The sequence below is a fragment of the Ostrea edulis genome, chromosome 3 (assembly GCF_947568905.1).
Source record: "Ostrea edulis chromosome 3, xbOstEdul1.1, whole genome shotgun sequence".
NCBI lineage: Eukaryota > Metazoa > Mollusca > Bivalvia > Ostreida > Ostreidae > Ostrea > Ostrea edulis.
Window position 1 is genome coordinate 77850747 of NC_079166.1, and position 15690 is coordinate 77866436.

Consider the following 15690-nt stretch of genomic DNA (forward strand, 5'->3'; position numbering starts at 1 on the left):
AGCTTTTTAGGGATTGTTACGAGTATATTACGGTAACTTACGATTTTCCTTAGTTTTTACGTGTAATCACGACCTGTTAACGTGTTGATAACGTGCTGTTACGAATAGTTAGGAGTTAGTTACGATTGTTTACGTTTTTGACTCAAAAGTGTTCGCAATTGGCTTTGTATCATCATTCGACAACTGAGATTACTTGTAACAGCATGTATGTATATTGTATGCAAGATGTGTAACTTCTTTGATGTCTTGATAACAACTGAAAGAAACTGTTAGATTTTGCGTCCTTTATACCTTTCGTTAATCGAAAAGTTTAAGTATGACGTAAAGTAATCGTGTCTATACGTAAAGTGTTCGTAATGACTGAACAATCCGTAAAGCGATTGTAACGCGACGTGAATGAAATCGTAAATATCACTTAGGCATTCGTAATAATCCTTAAACAACTCGTAAACTATCCGTAACATATCGTAAACTAACCGCAAATATTCGGTAAAAAAAACTTTTTACGAGTGTTTTACGGATTCTTACGAGCAGTTTACGAGTTCTTGCGACCAGTTTACGATACTTACGGATTGTTACAAGTTATTTACGGAAAATGAAATCCGTGGACAATCGTGAATTTTTTTTTTTGACATGTCAAAAAATTTGCCCCTACTTTCACGGATCCTTACGAGTGTGTGCGATTTGTGACGAGTTATTAACGGATACCAACGAGTGATTTACGAATGCTTGCGATTGACTACGAGTCGGAGATCCGTAAGGACTCGTAAGAAAAATCCGTGAGTGTGAAGGTGGTATTAAAGTCAACTCAAAGGCGCCTGTACTATGCAGGTGAGCATACAGTTCTATTTTCCTATATTTTTGTATTTCAGTCAATTAAAGGACGGAATGATTTGATTATGTGGTAATGTATGACATTTACATTCACTCATTTTCAGTAACATTGACGAAGCTGAATAAGAGGAGACCCGCCCTACATATATAATTTTTTCGGTAAAGCATAGGAGACTTTATGACGGAAGTGTATAATGTATATTCAATCAGAATATTTAAATATTTCTTTAAAGGGGACATGAACACGATTTGTGTTGAAAACTTTCAAATTTTATTTTTCCATTTCTAATGTTTAGAATGCATAACGAAGGCATTTCTAATGGTCAACAAAAATTTGAATGTCAGTTGTAGAGGTGCATGGGAGATAAAGAGCTCACAAGTTTTTGTTATATAAACAAGGTTCGTGTCGTGTTTTTGATTACATAGGTTAAATATACAAATAAAAGTTTCGTTTAAAGCAGATTTTTCAATTTACAAGTTAATTCTGAACACAATCAAATAGTTTCTAGTGTTAAACACAAATGATTTTGTTTTAAACATGCTATTTTCTAATTAGCAATCTCTATGTAAACAAAAACATAGCACGAGCCTTGTTTACGTAACAAAGAATTATGAGTGCTGTATCTCATTTACAACTCAAAAACTGATATTCAAATGTTGGTTGACCATTAGAAATACGTTAGTTTTGCATTTTGAACAATAAAATTATTATTACTATTCAACAGTTTTATACATGTATATCATAATTTACACTTACCTCTGTTAATATGATGACTTTTATAAAAAGTTTCTTGACAAAAATGTTATAGATTGCAACAATAACCCAACTGTTCAGGTGAGCCATGAGACCCGCAGGCCTATTTCTTAACATCGTTAGTTAACGCTTGCGAAACTGAACAACTCTCGACCTTTTAACCCCAAAATCAATAGGGTCATCTCTTGAAATTTTCAAAGCCACACGTGAAGTATCAAATAACGCGAGCAAAACATTGTGGCGTGTAGAGTGTAGAATGTCTACAGGCTCAATATTACGCACACTCAACTCTACCCCCCCCCCCCCCACACACACACGAACCAACATACAAATGATCCCATTACTATATCCCTAATATTCTTTTGACACTTTGAAAGAGACTTAATAAACTAGTATAGGTTTCAATTTAAAAGAAATTGGTAACATAGTAAATTCAAATTTTTTGACACACATTTGGGCTAGAAGTTTTCTATGCAATGAAAAATATTTACATGTTACAGTACAACTTTAATTTTTCGATTTATTTTATCACTTCCGGTGCCGACATTCTTAACCCCTTACTGCATTTAATGTTAACGCTTGCGAAACTGAACAACTTATTTCTGAGAAAAACGCTGGACAAGATCTCTTCTAAAAAAAAAAACCGGAAATTGGACATATCTAACAACCGGAAGTAAATTTTCTTAAGACATGTGAAAATCATATCAAACACTTCAAATATAAGCGAGATTTATGGGGACAAAGAGACGAAAATGGGTCAGATGTACACGTGACTTTTTCTGCACTGTACGGGGATTTCATCGGATACATACGTGACTTGTACGCTGTACGGGGATCTGATCGGATGGACAAGTGACTTATTGTACACTGCACGGGGATTTGGTCGGATATATACGTGAATTGTACGCTGTTTGGGGATTTGATAGGATATATACGTGACTTGTACACTGTACGGGGTTACATGTGACTTGTTGTACACTATACGGAGCATTGATCGGATGTACATGTAACAAACACGAATATACCTGACTGTACATTCCAATAATCTTATTTCCAACAGAGGTATCATAAGTATAGAGTGTTTCTCCTTGTGCAATTCAATCATTATACCTAAAATTAGATCTGCTTCACAATCATGACAGCTTCGAAAATTAAATGTAACGTGATTAAATAGGTTAGACAGTCGGTACAATTTATGACTGTAAAGCATGCAAACATATGCAATTGGATCTGCTACCAGGGTTCTGGAAAACATTGGTAAGACACGAATGACGCTTTGCAATGGTCTCTCGGGATTCGTCGGTTTTATTCCTTAACAAACACACAAACTTCTTTGGACATTTAATCAATAAAAATGGTGGCTGTTCCGTAAATAAAGCCTCCCAATGGTTGTTTCTCTTTTCTTCTCCTAGTTCAATAACAGTTGCCGATGTTTGTCTACAGAAGGAACGATCAATTAAGCTGGTTTATTAAGTGTTAGGTTAATACGCTGGGGGCCGCTAACAACAAATATACCATCAATTGAAAAACAATTACATTAAGTTTAGGCTATATTTGGCGTGATGGAGTCAATTGCACCGGAAGGATATTCAGTAATTGTTTCTCCACTGAAACGGACGTCTTATTACATTTTAATCACTACAACACGTTATCAATCAGTTGACATATTTTGTAAAATTGATTATGTAAATTAACGGAACATCTCTGGCCCTCATTTTAATGCAGGGCTTGTTGTTTTAAGACCTCGTAGCATAATCGTTATGGTTTGTTGTAGTTTAATTTTCATGGCGCTTCCGTGCTTACAATCCTAACAAATTACAACACGAATCATTTTATGGTTTTTTTGGGGTTTTGTTTTTTTAGAATTCCATTATATAAATCTAACAACTGCTAGAATTGTACAGATGTAGCTATGTCTATTTGTAATAATCAGGTACAGTATATACAGAACGCAATGTGAAGAAAACAAAAGCCATGATATATTTAGAAGAGAAATAAAATTCCTCCACAAATTCTTTGAATACTAGTATATTCATTGGCAATGCATAATTTATTATCTGCTACCACGGCAACAGATAATGGTATCATGGATTACTGTATTCCATTGAGAAAATTAATGTGTGTTCTTCAAAATTGACATGTATTCTTGATGTTTTGAATTCATTCAAAGGCAGCCCTCTGACAAATAGGTTGATGTTACAAGGGTTTGAACAGTCTCGTTTAAAGTCAACATCACGCAATTTTTTGGTCGTTATCAAAATCTAATTTACCAATACAATATGTCATTGGGTCAGATGCTCTCTGACGTGTTTCATACCGATAGTTAGGGCGTTCTTTACACACAGTTTTTGACTATGGATTACTCCGTTTACGTGATAAAGATACATGGTTCAAGGCGGATGCGACCTGTTGACAGGGGATGCTTACTCCTCCTAGGCACCTGATCCCACCTCTGGTATGCCCAGGGGTACCTGTTTGCCCTACTCTCTATTTTGTATTGTTTGTAGGATTTTTGAGATTGATTACTGTTCGTTATCTTCACCTTTCCATCTCTGTTTGCAAATAAAGCTCACACAATTGTCTTAATCGTGAAAATGAATCTTTCACATTAAAACGTTAATGCATGTATGAATTTTGGGAAATTGGTAATCATTATTGATGAATAAGATTGGTTACATGTTATAGTCATGGAATTCATCAGGATTTAACTTATTCACGGCATGATCTCCTCGTCTCTACTGGGAGCAGATGGTTTGATGTTCGAAATTTGACAAGAATGCTTCTAAATTTCTGAAGTAAAATGTTTAAGAATTTTACAAATACGAATATTAACTTAATAAGTATATAAGATATGACCTCTACAAGAAGTATTGATATTAGTATATCATCATAGAAAATGTTATTTTAGTTTTATTTTAGTTTTTGTTTAAATCACACACGTGCACAACATTTGATCACTCCAATATGTAGCTTGTCGCAAGAGGCGATTAAATGGGACGGTCCTACGAATGAGACCGCAAAACCGAGATCACGTGTCACAACAGGTGTGACGCGACAAAGATCATTCCTGCTCAAAGGTCGTAAGCGCCGAGCTTAGGCCGACATTTTGCAGCCCTTCACCGGCAATGGTGACGTCTCCATATGAGAGTACAATTCTCGAGTGGGACATTAAATAATATACAATCAATCAATCAATCGAATCAGTTGACAAACATATAACCATATGCAGGTGATAATGGCATATTGCTACAATGATAATCAGGTATAGAAAGTTGATGATAGAGAAGCTGAAGTCATTCTGTTAATCCTAAAGTTGAGTTGTCAGTTTGCCGTTCACATATAATATGTTCAATAAGATATCCAAGTACGAAGCAGACGTGGAAGACTACAGGCCAAGCTCGTCAGCTTTAAGATTTGATGTGATATACATAATATGTATATGCATATTGTACCAGGTGTAGAACTAAAATTGAATTCAAGTTCTAGTTCCTTGTCTTAAAAGATAACTAATTGGATTAAAAGTAAGTTCGTTTTAAAAGGGCTGTATATGTTTTGTGAAAATTGTTGAGAAAAGTATTTCATCTTTTTCAATATTGTTTTGGGGGGATGAAAACCTCTTATTAACTGGATATGCTCATAGAATCGTTACTTATGAAGCAACATGCTGTCATAATCGATGACTGAAATAAGGGGAGTGTCTCTACAAGAAAGAAAAAAAAATTCTCGGAAGGGACGTAAAACAGTATACAGTTATTAAAAAGAAACCATTGTACTTCTTACATACTAATATACGTTTACTAAATTCAGATGCAGTTTTACAAAAAAGCATTCAATTGAATACCCTTGGTTTTGTTTCAGACAGCACCCTATAACGTGAGGTATGGCTAGTATGTGTTGTGTGTAATAGCATTGTTACCGGTGTGCATTATCTAGAATTCTTTTATATATAAATATGCATCAATTCAATCGTGAATTCCATTTAGCCTAATGTAATCTCTTTTACATCATGTTTTTTTTTTTGTTTTTTTTTTTTGGTTTTCAATTTCTATTTTATTTGGTATATACTTGTAAAATTGTTTGTCGTGTGCATGTACATTGTGAGTAGTGTCATGCACGTGAATTGGTCTTTGGATTCGTGTTAGTAAGTCGTTGCTTATTACTATTCATAATTAAGTTTTCTGCTGTTTGTCATTTAACATAATCCTCCCTGTATGCCAACATGGTGATGTCAATAGATGAATTGAATATCATTTACATTCGTGGACTCGTTAATCTTTTTTTTTTCATTTATTTATTTATTTTTTGGCGAGGATTCAAATTTGCTAGCATGGCTGATTAATTAACCAAAACAGGTTATCAGACTGATCGGAAACGCTGTATCACCGTCAGTCTATCCCGGAATTAAATGATGGAGGCGTCAATGTTAAACAGCCAGGCAATAATCAGGATACGGCGTGATTTATGCTGCAAAGATTTAGTACTGTTAAACATCACAGAGATAATCCAAGGGGTACTCGGAACATTTCTCATTATATATTATATTAATTAATCAATCATATTATTCATTTACAATTATTTTGGGGTTTAAGTTCTCTCTAATTTCATTGAGTCAGTTCACGAGACGGTTGACGATCAAGTCAAAACACAAAAATTAAATTACTAGTAAATGCTGTGGTAGTGTTTACTAATTTCGAGTTTTCAGTAGAAAACGGGCAAACCTACTGCAGATCATCAAGATTTAGACGAGTGATGGCTGGAAGAGAAGTTGTGCTGTTTACATCATCATTAGACTGCCATTGTTCACTTTCGAGTGATCGAGTTCACTTTGGTTGTAAATCTCCAATATTGCAAATATAATCCCTGCTCATGTAGTTCATTCGTTTACATTCATTATTAGTTCATTCGTTTACATTCATTATTAGTTCATTCGTTTACATTCAGTTTTGGTTAATTTTGGTTGTTTTTTTTTCAGTTTTGGTTTATTCGTTTACTTTCAGTTTTAGTTTATTCCTTTACTTTCAGTTTTAGTTTATTCGTTTACATTCAGTTTTAGATCATTCGTTTACATTCAGTTATAGTTCATTTGTTTACATTCAGTTTTAGTTCATACCGATTGTTAAGCCGGTCTTGGCCCACTGATTTTGACTGCGGATAACTCCGTTTATCTGAACAGGATATGGGGCTCACGGCGGATGTGGCCGGTCGACAGGGGATGCTTACTCCTCCTGGGCACCTGATCCCACCTCTGGTGTGTCCAGAGGTCCGTGTTTGCCCAACTACCTATTGTGTATTGCTTGTGGGAGTTATGCGATTGATCACTGTTCGTTATCTTTGCCTTTCCTTTACATTTGTATTAGTTCAGTCGTTAGTTCATTCGTTTACATTCAGTATTAGTTCAGTCGTTTACATTTGTATGGACTGGTGTAGATGTTGTTACATGTACCTGCTGAATGGTTTTTCTTTCAGTCAAATATAATTATAGTGTGTAGGTATGCACAGTGCATGTAGTATCATAAAAAGACAAGGGATCAGTTGCTTCTTCTTCTTGTTTATATATCAAAGCTTGTAATTAAAATATTGTACGATTTACTATTATAGAAATAATGTAATGAACTATAAAACTATACACGTATGATATTTAGGTTATTTGATATACCAGTTAGATTTTAGATATGAAACCAGCGATAGCAAAGAAGTAGACCAGAAAAGTGAGTCTCTCTCTCTCTCTCTCTCTCTCTCTCTCTCTCTCTGCCTCTCTCTCTGCATTACAATTTGAAATATGTACAGATATATCGACTGCAATTATGTCTGATATTATTTCTCGGATTTTATAAATTTGTATATGAGTTATCTTTCTTTGTAGATTAAAAGACAGAAGGCAGAAATGGTGAGTACTTATGACGTATTAGGTACGGGATCAGACTTGTATACACTATATACAAAATACGAAAGGCGTGGGAATGAATTTTACATTGAAGGTTGCGCATATGATTAAAAACATTGATTCCGTGCGTTTATATTTAATTTGCCATTTTTACACATGAACACGTGAACTCACCCCATCCCTTGGCATGCGCGCGCATAATTATGTTATATTTGAAAAATGCAGATCATCTCGTGTATAGAAAATAATCCTACGTGTGATACGCCTTACGGTAGACTGTGATACACGACTCGAGTACGGGTTAGATAAACAATGATTTACTTAAAACAGTATCTTATTATTTACAACGTGATAAGCACATTGGACAGCAGGCGTCTTGTCCTTTAACGTACACAGTAAAGTCCACATAATGATGTACATGAGAAATTACAATATATATATATATATATATATATATATATATATATATATATGTATGTGTGTGTGTGTGTGTGTGTGTGTGTGTGTGTGTGTGTGTGATACATGTAGTAATATCTCAATATATATAAAGTAAAAAGATGATATATCATTCAGAGTACAATGATAGTATAAGGAGCACGATTGTTTGATATGTATGATAAGCTAACAAGACAGAGTACAATGATAGTATAAGGAGTATGATTGTTTGATATGCATGATAAACTAACAAAACAGAAAAATGAACATTATAACCTCATTCCCAATCAAATTATCTCTACCCAAGTACCATTCGGTATTTTAACGAACAGAATGAACTTGCATGATTGTAGGATAGTTTTTAAAAGAGTCCAACACGATTTATCTCTCTTTGGTTGCGGCGCCTATTCTGCTCTCCCCAATAACTCTCGTACTCTTTTCCAGCCATTCATAGGAAAAGTTGTCAAAATGATCTGGCAGTAGTCTTGTTCAGTGTAAAAACCATAAACGTTAGGACCAAGGTGAGACCACAGTTTAGTAGAATTCTTTTCTTGTGAACTACAATCGTCCATTAAAGAGAGGTAAAGCATCAGAGAAATTTCATATGGATGGAAAGTGGAGGATTATTGTACAATAATATTTTTGAAATTGAAAAACAGGTTTCAAATTTGCCTTATTTATTTTTTAAAATGCAGCTTTTGTAGCAAGTAATCTGTGTGTGTGGGGGGGGGGATTGGGGGGGGGGGGATTAAAACCCATGCTGGATTCGAACCCGCGGTCCACAGTCTAGCAGTCCACATGCTAACCTACTGTGTGAATTCTATTTAGCCGGTATTTGTAGTGTTTTGTCCTTATTTTCATAATGAGAAAGTTTTTCATTTTGGGAAATAGAAGAAAAAAAATGCCAAAGTTTTTTTCATTATTCCCTATGAAGGACAAAATTATCTATGAAGATGCAAACAGTAGCATACGATTGCTCATTTTGAAATCATCACTTTCATCACTATCTTATTTGTATATACTTGTAAATATTTTGTATTTATAACCGATGAGCTGTATAGCTTAAGGAAATAAAGAATCTGAATCAAGGCAGGTAGATGCAGAGACGTACGTCTATGGTAGATGTGGATACTCGTTATGCATGACTACACATGATTGTGTTTGGTAATCAAAATACCCCCATTCGAATCCAATCCCTAAAACATGACAATACAGACAGGTAGCTTTACCAGTATCACATTATAATTCCAATGTTATTTATAACAATTGTTTTGATTGGACAAAAATAAAGCTGAACAAGTGTTTACACATCAATGAATCCGAAATCGCGATGTATTCAAACACGCCTGAAAACGAATAACATAGTGCGGGGAAACTATTCATTTTTTTGCAATTGTCAATAAAGTGAATGAATTGGAATTATAAGAATCAAACATTCTTTTTGAAGAATTTATCGATGTGTAAACTCCGGACATTTTACTCACAAACTTAAACATAAAAGTGCTTCGCACTTTTATTCAGCTTGTGATAAATTCTTCAAAAAGAATGTTTAATCCTATAATAACCATATATCAGTCCATACACCTTTACAATTTTCACCACCATCTTTTATATAGATTTTATTTCTTATATAGATTTATTTGTTATATAGATTTTATTTCTTGTATAGATTTATTTGTTATATAGATTTTATTTGTTATATAGATTTTATTCTTATATAGATTGTATTTCTTATATAGATATATTTGTTATATAGATTTTATTTCTTGTATAGATTTATTTGTTATATAGATTTTATTTGTTACATAGATTTTATTTGTTATATAGATTTGATTTGTTATATAGATTTTATTTGTTATATAGATTTTATTTCTTATATAGATTTTATCTGTTATATAGATTTTATTTGTTATATAGATTTGATTTGTTATATAGATTTAATTTGTTATATAGATTCTATTTGTTATATAGATTTTATTTGTTATATAGATTTGTTGTATATATTTTATTTGTTATATAGATTTATTTGTTATATTGATTTTATTTCTTACATAGATTTTATTTGTTATATAGATTTTATTTCTTATATAGATTTTATTTGTTATATAGATTTATTTGTTATATAGATTTTATTTGTTATACAGATTTTATTTGTTATATAGATTTATTTGTTATATAGATTTTATTTGTTATATAGATTTTATTTGTTATATAGATTTATTTGTTATATAGATTTTATTTCTTATATAGATTTTATTTGTTATATAGATTTATTTGTTATATAGATTTTATTTGTTATATAGATTTTATTTCTTATATAGATTTTATTTCTTATATAGATTCTAAAACGTAAAGCAAAGAAGGAACAACACACCAGAGAAATCTGATATAGAGGGAAAGCGGGGGAAATGTACAATGATATTTTGATATTAAAAACTTTTAAATTTACCTTATTCAGTAAAAAAAAAAATTGCAGTTTCAGCAGAGAATATTCTTTGGGAAAAAAAAAGAGAAACTAAAATTCCAGCTAGACTCGAACATACGATCTACCGATCAGCTGTCTACACTTAATCTGATCAAGCTACTCATCTAGGAGATAAAATCTAAAAGGAATATACATGTACATCTTGCTGTTATTTATACATGTATTTTCATTCAAGTTTGAAAAGGAAGTCAGCCATTATGACGATGTATCATTCTTCCTTAAAATAAGATTGACTAGGAAAGTTTGGTTATCGTAAAATAGTAGTATAAATGGCGTCGGTGGCCTAGTGGTTAGGCCGTCAGACTCTCGACCGAAAGGTCGTGGGTTCGTGTCCTGACCGCGGCAGGGCCGACGTTGTTTCCTTGGGAAAGGCACTTTACATGAATTTCCTCACACCACCCAAGTGTAAAAGGGGTACCTGGCTATAGACAGTGAAAGATATTGTTAAAATGCTAGTGCTCCAGCGCTTGTAATGGCTTCCTAGGAGGCTGAGAAAGTTCTAGATTGATATAAGGTCTGCCGGGGTAATATAATGCGTTGTAAAGCGCTTTGTGCAGCATACGCTGGAAAAAGTGCTATATAAAACCAATCATCGTTATTATTATTATTGTACGATGATAAAGTTAATTTTCGCACACAAATTCCTTTTGCTGGTGTTTGATGTATAATTCGCAAATCAGCAAGTGGGGGGTCGAGGTATGTAGTTGCAAAGCATAATACTTTTTTTTTAAAAATTACCATGAAAATTCATGCTTTTCTTGAATTTGAATAATAGTGCTTGTATATACATGTGTATCCATTAAGAGGGGGACCAAGGTTATCTTCAATAGCTATATCAATTTTAACTGTTTCTCAAAATTAAGAAATGACCTATAATGTAGACTCGGATCACCTCGGTCGATTCTGCTAGATGTAGGGTACCGGAATCTGCCGAAGTTTTCCGAATGCTGTCATGTATATATTGCGGTATGAAAGTCACATGTACGATAACTGTGAGAAAAACAATACCACTGGTACACTCTGCTGTATAATAACTAACGTTTTCCTTAATCATTTCTTCGACTCATGGTTTTTTTTTGTTGTTTTTTTTTTTTAACTTTTATTCTATTTTGAAAGAGTTGACTTAAAGATACATGTAATCATAATAAGAAAGCATCACTTGCCTTGTAACTTGGGGTAGTTGCTGTAAATGCCTGTGTTTTCATGCTGGTAGTATTGGGGTGAAAAAGAAGATATATGACCTTTATTAAGTGTTTGATAGACTCATGATAAATACGGTATATGATGGCTGCTTCATGAGTTATCCCCCTCCCTCGTGACTGTTGTTCAGTGTGATATTGATTAACTTTAAAGATGCAAGGAATTTATGAAAGAATGAGATAATGTGACAGATCTATAAAAGTCCATTATATGTTGCAATTTGTATAAATCTTTATACACAGCACTATTTCATACATGTACCCCGAGGAGTTCCGCGTGGGGTGCATTAGGTATACGTACCGTGTAGCTCTACCCCGAGAGGTTCCGCGTGGGTTGCATTAGGTATACGTACATGTACTGTGTAGCTCTATCCCGAGGAGTTCCGCGCGGGGTGCATTAGGTATACGTACATGTACCGTGTAGCTCTACCCCGAGGAGTTCCGCGCGGGGTGCATTAGGCATACGCATCGTGATGCTCTGGACATGTAGTTAAGGAGTCAATTTCAATTTTGGAAATAAACCCGAGGGTATGAACTGCGTCGCTTTACGTCTGCAGACATGCAGTGTTGCTGTTCATTCAAAAATGAAAATTATTTCTTATTTTTACATTCTATTTTCAATTCTGTTGGAGAATCCCCCAGCCGTTAGAATAGTAGTACTATATTTATCAAGATTCATACGCCCATAGTTCACATTCATGAGAAAATAGTTCTCATTTCAATTGGTAAAGACGCCGAAAGCAAAAGCATTGGAGAGATGAATACTAAAAGATATCGACTGAAAGGGACTTGGGCATGATTTTGATATCCAGATATTCAATTGATAATATATCTCATGGTATCCGATTCGTGTAAAATACCCAAATTTCAAAACAATCGAGGCAAAGATGTACACTGGACGTGTACGTGTGTATTTGAGACGTCTCTAAACAGGGCACAAGCGCCGCTTGCGTTTACATGTCACGTAACTTATTCTTCAATTGACGGTTTCCGTGGGGGAAAAAAGCTTTTACGATGAACATTTTCTGTTGTTTCTTATTTGTGCTAGTTCCTTTAAATTGATTTATCGTTGTCTGCCGAAATGCTTTTGTCATACGTTTTCCTGGTTTGCTCACCCCCGCACGTGGTTTCCTGGCTATGATAAACGTGTGGATAAACGCGGTTTTGGTACAAACTATATCCTGTGTAGAAATACTTTTAATCCCCTTATTCATAAAAGAGATCTCTATTTCTATAACAACAACAACAACAACAACAACAACAACAACAAAAAAAACCCAACAAAAATACCCCCCCTCCCCCAAAGAAACCCCAACCCCAACAAAAACAACAAGAGAAAAAAAAAAACAAGAAAAAAATGTCAATTTCAATCGATCATAAACCGTGCCCATGTCCCTTTAATAACGTCACTCGTATGAAACTGTATGTATTACCAAATATGAGAGACGAATGTAATGAACATAATGAAGATACCCCTCTTTGTAACACAGTTCACAAGTAGCCCTCTGCTTTTCCCGTAAAACCGAGTTCCATAAATGTACGTATCTTATAGAGGTACGTTTTAAAAATGCCAATCAATTTTTAATTTGACCTACATATGTATACATGACAATTAAGACCACGTGATTTTCGCCCTTGACTAGGAAATGTCGTAATTGTCTAAAAATTGTACAGTTTGAGTTTTGTAATCGAGAATCGTACCCGCGTTCTTGAAGTTAGCCATTAGCAAAACCAAATATACTTCACTTATCATGATAAATGTCTTGTTACTTCAATTTAAGATTGTCAGCGCATTGATGAAACTTTAAAACACTGAGAATTAGCTCTGCATAAAAGGTACACTGACTTAAGGACACAAAACAAGTGATGCACGGCTCGGTACCGGGTACGAGTAACTTTGAATTGTACCGAATCAGCACAGTAATTCGAACAACAACCAATCTGATAAATCCTGCAAGATAATATTGAGGCAAAGCATCAAATCGGCCGCTAAAATCGTAAATATTCTAAACTATGTTTAAAGAATCACACGGAAATATTGTAATATGAAATATCTTATTTAAAAATGGAAACAAACTTAAGAAACAATTTGGATCTGAATAATCACTTAAAAATTAATTAATTAGTAATAGCATTAGAGTAAGAACACTTAAAAGTTTTAAAACTTAGAAATATATTATATATATAATCTTAAATGTACATGTAGGAACTATCATTTTTTAAAAGGTTTCTATGTTAGTTGCGTCCGGTTAAAATCGCAGCAGAATTCAAGATAAATGATTTTAGAATTAGCAGGTGCGCCTCCAAAGATCTTAAACTTACAACTGCTACAACAATCATATACCCAGGACGTTCAGAGAAAACATAATACATATAAAAAGTAAACGGACGTCACGCAAGTCTGTCTATGAAAAAGATGCGGAACACAGAGAGCCAACGTGCAGTATTATAAAAAGTTTTAAAAAGGAAACATTATTTATTCCCAATTACATGTAGATTGCAGCATCATAAGTACATGCACTTGACAATTATATCAGTTTTATACCAGATGTCGCTATTAGAACACAGTGTTAAACACGGGACCCTACGAGAGCTTTGGCCCCATGGGCTCCTCTCAGAGTGAACTGGGGAGTTAAAAGCGACCAATATACCCTTTGTCTCTCAGATTTTTCCCACGCCCCTCTAAATTGAATTCCTTTATAGGACAATGCTAATCTGATTTATAAAATGTTAAATGAAGCAAACATGAATATAATCAGATTTTGAGTTTTAACATGCAGAGTGCAGAAACAAACTGTGTTAACGTGTCATATATATGGAAAGCCGTAGGGTACCCCCACATTATTATTTTTCCCTATATAAAATACCAAAATTATAATCTCTTCCAAAAATAAAAATTTCCCCCTATTTGCCAATATCATTATTATATCGCAGCGATAATAATAATCTGTCCCGAATCTCAGACACCAAATTATAATTTCATCCCCAAAAGAAAAATATTCTTTATTTATGACATTATTATAATTATAAATACTGCCGCAATAATTATAAAAACTGACCCGATTTAAAGTCACACATTATCTTTATAAATATAATCTTTCCACCACAATAATAATTACTGAACATCGCCAACAATAATTATCTTTTTTATTTGAACGCTACAGAATATATAATCTGTACTGACAATAATAATTCTGGACCAGCCAAAAAGACAAGATTATTATTTGGACGCTTGAAACAGAAAACGTTTGTCTGACTCGGATTCACAATAATAATCTCCGACTTCAGATTGGCAGATATTATATGAAGCGTGAAGGCAGATATTATTTGAAGCGTGAAGGCAGATATTATTTGAAGCGTGACGAAAAGAAGCACCCCATTGAGAGAGATTAGCACGTGACGCAAGCGGCACGTATGATTACACTTTACAGTACTTTATTGTTTGACAGACCTAGCCGTTATTCAACTTATTGACTCATGGATAGAGGTAAGACTACAATAACATACAAGTGTGATTATGTGCAACGGTCAGGTACCTCATCATCTGTTAGGAGCTCTAAAAAGCTTAACATTGGCCATATTCTCAGACTAGGGTCATAGGGTCAGGTACAGGTATTCATCATTAAGACATTATCAGTGGGTTTTAATGAATTCATTCTAAATTCCCTGTTACAACTGATGTCACCAGCATCTTCCTCTTGAAAGAGTGTTCAAGCCATTGTAGCCCCATCATTTATCTGTAGCTTGAAAATGCTCCGATAGATAAATATGTATGAATCACTACATGTACATGTATATTATGACCCTATCACTGATAGAAGTATAAGTGACACAACTTAGTCGCTAGTAGTAGTAGCCTGTTGTCCTCAAAATAAGATAAGGCAAGGGTATTCAGACTGTCGCAGTCATCCAGTTGCTTTCGGTGGGGTCGAAGAATGGGGGAGGGGGGGGGGGGTGCCAAACATCTCAGTACAATTGTCTCTCTGTAGATCTATATAGTATATTATGGAGACACAATAATGATATTTTAGAATGTAATTAAATTGTACAGTCCCAGGCACATAGTATTGGGGGATGGGACCCTCCTATTATTTTTTAA

General features: G+C 34.1%; 1 protein-coding gene across 1 annotated transcript in view; it reads left to right on the forward strand.

The window, feature by feature from the left end:
• The first annotated feature begins 5083 nt into the window (after window positions 1-5083).
• Window positions 5084-15690, forward strand: part of LOC125675118 (suppressor of lurcher protein 1-like) — a 111103-nt gene continuing 100496 nt past the window's right edge. The window contains exons 1-3 of the mRNA XM_056159089.1: window positions 5084-5466; window positions 7259-7296; window positions 7452-7475. Coding sequence (XP_056015064.1) covers window positions 7473-7475 — 3 coding nt within the window. The 5' untranslated portion in view covers window positions 5084-5466; window positions 7259-7296; window positions 7452-7472. The remainder of the gene's footprint in view (window positions 5467-7258; window positions 7297-7451; window positions 7476-15690) is intronic.